The 4,652-nt window shown below is 36.8% G+C and overlaps 1 protein-coding gene across 1 annotated transcript; it reads left to right on the top strand.

Annotated features, from left to right (window-relative positions):
- The first annotated feature begins 2,461 nt into the window (after positions 1-2,461).
- Positions 2,462-4,237, top strand: LOC129297622 (putative pentatricopeptide repeat-containing protein At5g08490). Its single transcript, XM_054935956.1, has 4 exons — positions 2,462-2,787; positions 3,078-3,228; positions 3,356-3,452; positions 4,053-4,237. Exons 1-4 carry the CDS (start codon positions 2,462-2,464, stop codon positions 4,235-4,237), a joined length of 759 nt encoding a protein of 252 aa, XP_054791931.1.
- Positions 4,238-4,652: the final 415 nt, after the last annotated feature.

The following is a 4,652-nucleotide window of genomic DNA, read 5'->3' as shown; positions in this document are numbered from 1 at the left end:
AATTACCTTTTAAGGGAAGTGAGTTAGACTTGAAGTCTAGTTTATATTGAGACTCCAAAAACCCAGATCAATCTTGTAACATATAGTCGAAAGTTTCAAGTGGTAAAACTTTAGAATTGGATGTATACTAGTGATTGGCCAAATCAGGATAAACCTCTGTGTTAATTCTCCTCACATTTACATTCTACAAATATTGTTGATATCATTTCTATCTCTTATCTTTATCTTATTTAATATTTGTCAAAAAATTTTTATAGCCAAATTCACTCCCTCTTTGACTGATTTACAATTTTAGGATTGTGTTTGATTAAATAAGCTTTTGGTATATGTTTAAGCATTTTATGATAAATTTGAATAAATCTGGTCCAAATTGTATCTGCCTTGCTTGAATAAATGGATCTAAATTCAATACACGTTCTCCTATTTTTAGCAAAGAAAATCTTTAAAAAAAATTTGATTTGATGTTAATCTTCTGGGGAGATCTTTAATTGTCGTCCCCCTTTTTACATTTGTAACTCAATTTCACACAAACTTTCAATACGTGTTGTAACGAACACACCGTGCGAAACATGGCATATTTGTTTTCGCGCTTCGACTCAGCCACCTCGTCATTTTCATTTTCGCGCGTGCTGCTCAGGAGACCCATCATCTTCTACTTAGGCAGCGGCATCATCTTCCAGTAAGGCGTGTTCTTTTCTCTACGCCCTTCTTCGACTCACAGCCAAAGGTAAGTTTCTCTTCTTCTTCTTCAATATTTTCGTGTTCGATTTTCTGCTGTTCGGCCATGATTTGTGGTCTGTCTTGTTGATTTCGTGAAATATTGGCCGTGGAACTACGATTTGAGCGGCAAATGATTTTTAAGCTTTCAGAATTTTGGAAAATATTTTTAGCATTGTTTTTCTGTTGTTTTAGCTTATTCAAACCTTGGATTTTGATTTCCTCATAATTGGAAAATGTTTCACTCAGACCTGGAACGACAAGGATATGGAAAATATTTCCAGCCTTGATTTTGAAGTGTAATATTCAATCTTGATTTCCTCAGCCCTGGCCATTCGTGTAATCTTCAAGTACCTTCTTAGATTTTGCTCTTCGATTTTGATTCCGAATGTTGGGTCTGATAGGAAGGAATATATGTACTCTATATCTTAATCTTGGAGTATATATTAGTAGTATATATTAGAAAGGAGTCTATATTAGTTTATAGTGATGTTAAATTCTGCTCTTGGATTTGGTGTAGTATATATTAATCTCTACTAGGAAGGAGTTCGATCCTTAAATAATAGTAGGCCAAATGCTAAATTATCTTTAGTATTCTTTCATCTCTTTACTTGATGCAACTCTATATCCCTGATCGCTAGAAACTTTGGTAGGGAATTCTGCATCATATAGATATTTGTCCATGATTCCCAATGCTCTAAATTACTTTTTGCTTATCCATTACAACTGTGTGTCAATGTATGGCTGTGTGGTTTTGGATTATAAAATCTCAAGACAACATTTTCTTTCTAGTTTTTCTCTTCTCTTTATTTTCTTTCCTTTCACACTTTTCTTCCCATCCAAATAAAGTGTAAGTTAGAGTGTATAATTCTCCATTGGTTTGGCTGTATAAATATATTCTGAGCTTCTTCTGGGAAAATGTACAAAAATATAGGTATTTTGGTCAATTTAATAAGGTTTTTTTCTTGCCTGAACCAGGTTTTCCTCAATATCCGGGATGAAACCTGTCTCCCCTCAGCAGAAGTCTCTCGGTCTTGATGTCCTTATTGTCAACCTCATCAACTTCCAGAAACTAGTATCCTTTCCTAGGCTTTCTTTTAGATTGACGGAACTAAACGTTGCCTTAGAACTAGTTCAGTAAGTTTTCTCCTCTTCCTTTGTAGCATCCTCATACAGAACCCACAACTTTATCATTTTCATCTTAGTGCTCACTGTGTAAATCTATTTGAGGTATAAATATACAAGGAAGATAAGATCTTCAAATATAGGGAAAAAGAGTGATTCCATTAGCTAATTAGATTCTATCACGATGGTGATTATGTTCTTTTATCAAACACATACGGTGGATTTGATAAATGGATTTTGGAGGGTAGTATGAGAACCCAATGACATAGAATAGATGCTTCCATCACCTTTAATGATCTGGTGGATGCCATGAAGGAAAAAATGCCGCCATGGCTACAACAATGCGAGCAAGGAAAGTTTTTTTTTTTTTTGGCTCTCTCTCTCACATTCTTCTTTAGCTCATCCCTTGAACAATTGATTAAACTGAATGCAGGGTCTTTTCATTTTGAAGGTCGTCTGTGTATTATTATTTGCTTGCTAGTTTCATTGAAGAAGAAGAAATGGTTATGCTGAAGTTCTTTATAATATGCAAAAATTCATAACTTTCAGCGGATTGTTGACAGCTTCTACTAGTGATATTTTATCATTGCCTGAAGTCCCATTGTAGCTCCCTCTGGGCATGCCTCAACAGGATTTCAAGGCATGGAATTCTGTAATCAGGGGCTTATGTATAGATACTAGGCATAAAGAAGCCTTGATGCTTCTCTTCCGGTGCTTACGGAGTTCTATAGTTTATAAACCAGATCATCTGGTATTTGCTGCCATTCTCAAGTCCTGCACTGCCCTTTTGGCTGGCAACTTAGGCAGAGCTTTACATAGTTTTGTTGTCAAACTGGGCCATGGTTCTTGCCAGGTCACTTCCAAAGCACTGCTTAACATGTATGCCAAATATGGTGCATTTGATGACTGTCAAAAGCTTTTTGATCAGCTGAGTCCTATGATCCTGTTATTTGGATATTGTTTTATCTGGGTTTTCTGGTTCCAAGAACCATGACAATGATGTGATTCGAACGTTTTGGAGTATGCACGCGAGAGGAGAGGCTAAGCCCAATTCTGTTACTAGTGCTACTATTCTTCCCACATGTGCTCGATCAAGGGATTGATGTATTTTGGGAGGAGGCGCTCATGCTTATGTAATCAAATCAGGATTTGAAATGACACCTTTGTGGAAATGCTCTAGTATCATTTTATGCAAAGTGTGGACTGGTGTCTCATGATTCATTTGCTGTTTTCAGTAACATTATTCACAAAGATGTTGTTTCATGGAATGCAATGATTGCAGGTCTTGCTGAGAACGAGTTTTTGGAAGATGCATTCACATTGTTCAGTTTGATGGTTAAAGGACCCTTGGAACCAAATTACTCAACCATTGCAAGTATTTTGCCTGTTTGTGCTTTATTGATAGAAAATTTGCCCGTCATTTTGGAAGACAGATCCACTCCTATATGCTGCAGCGGATGAATTATCAAGTGATATTTCTGTCTCTAATTCTTTACTTAGTTTTTACGTAAAGTTGGCCAAATGGCCAGAGGCAGAATACCTTTTTTGGAAAATGGATGCAAGGGATTTGGTTTCTTGGAATACTATTATTGCCGGATATGCCTCTAATGGTGAATGGTTGAAAGCATTGCATATATTGTTGTAATTTGACATTTGCAGAGTTATTGCCAGATTCTGTAACTATTGTCAGCATCCTTCCTGTGTGTGCTCATTAAGAAACTTAGAGGTGGGAAACAAATTCATGCAATGTTTTTAGAAACCCTTTCCTCTTTGAGGGATACAGCAGTTGGAAATGCCTGTGTAAATTTCTATGCAAAATGCGGTGATATGGAGGCAGCATGATACATTCTTTATGATATCAAGGAAAGATATAATTTCATGGAATTCTATTCTTGATGCCTTGGAGAGTGGGGGTGTGGTTCTAACTTTTTAAGCTTGTTACGTTGGATGCATAGAGAAGAAATTAGGCCTGATTCTGTACGATATTGACTGTAATTAATTTTTGTGCTTCTCTTTTGCAAATAGAAAAGGTTAAAGAAATACATAGCTACTCAATTAAGACTGGCTTTCTGGGTGTGGTACTGCACCCACAATTGGGAATGCGATAATTGATGCATATTCCAAATGTGGTAACATGGAGTATGCACACAGAATGTTTCTGAATTTATCAGAGAGAAAAAATTTAGTCACATTCAATTCTCTGATTTCAGGTTATGTAGATTTAGGATCACATCATGATGCAAATATGATATTTAAGGCATGTCTGAGAAAGACATTACCACCTGGAATCTTATGGTCCGAGTATATGCTGAGAATGATTTTTCCTGAGCAAGCTCTTTGTCTGTTCTCTGAGTTACAAGATCAAGGGATGAGAACTGATGCAGTGACATTATGAGCTTCCTTCCTGCCTGGCACGCAAATGGCATCAGTTACACTTGCTGAGAACCAGTGTCATGGTTATATTATCAGATCTTGTTTTGATGACATTCGCTTGAATGGTGCCCTTTTAGATGCATATGCCAAATGTGGCAACATAGGCTGTGCAAATAAGCTTTTTCATTCAAGCAATGATAAGGATCTGGTTATGTTTACTGCAATGATTGGTGGGTATGCTATGCATGGTATGAGTGATGGAGCACTTGGGCTTTTTCTCATATGCTCAATCTGGGAATCAAGCCAGATCATGTTATCTTCACTTCTGTGTTGTCTGCTTTGTAGTCATGCTGGCCTGGTAGATGAAGGACTGAAGATATTTTATTCAATAGAGAAAATCCTTGGAATCAAACCAACTCTGGAGCAATATGCTTGTG

This window comes from Prosopis cineraria, unplaced genomic scaffold (genome assembly GCF_029017545.1).
Source record: "Prosopis cineraria cultivar Desert tree isolate PC_DT_omini unplaced genomic scaffold, ASM2901754v1 PC570, whole genome shotgun sequence".
NCBI classification, from domain to species: Eukaryota; Viridiplantae; Streptophyta; class Magnoliopsida; order Fabales; family Fabaceae; genus Prosopis; species Prosopis cineraria.
Note: the sequence above shows the minus strand (reverse complement) of the source record. Positions and strands in the feature narration are given on the sequence as shown.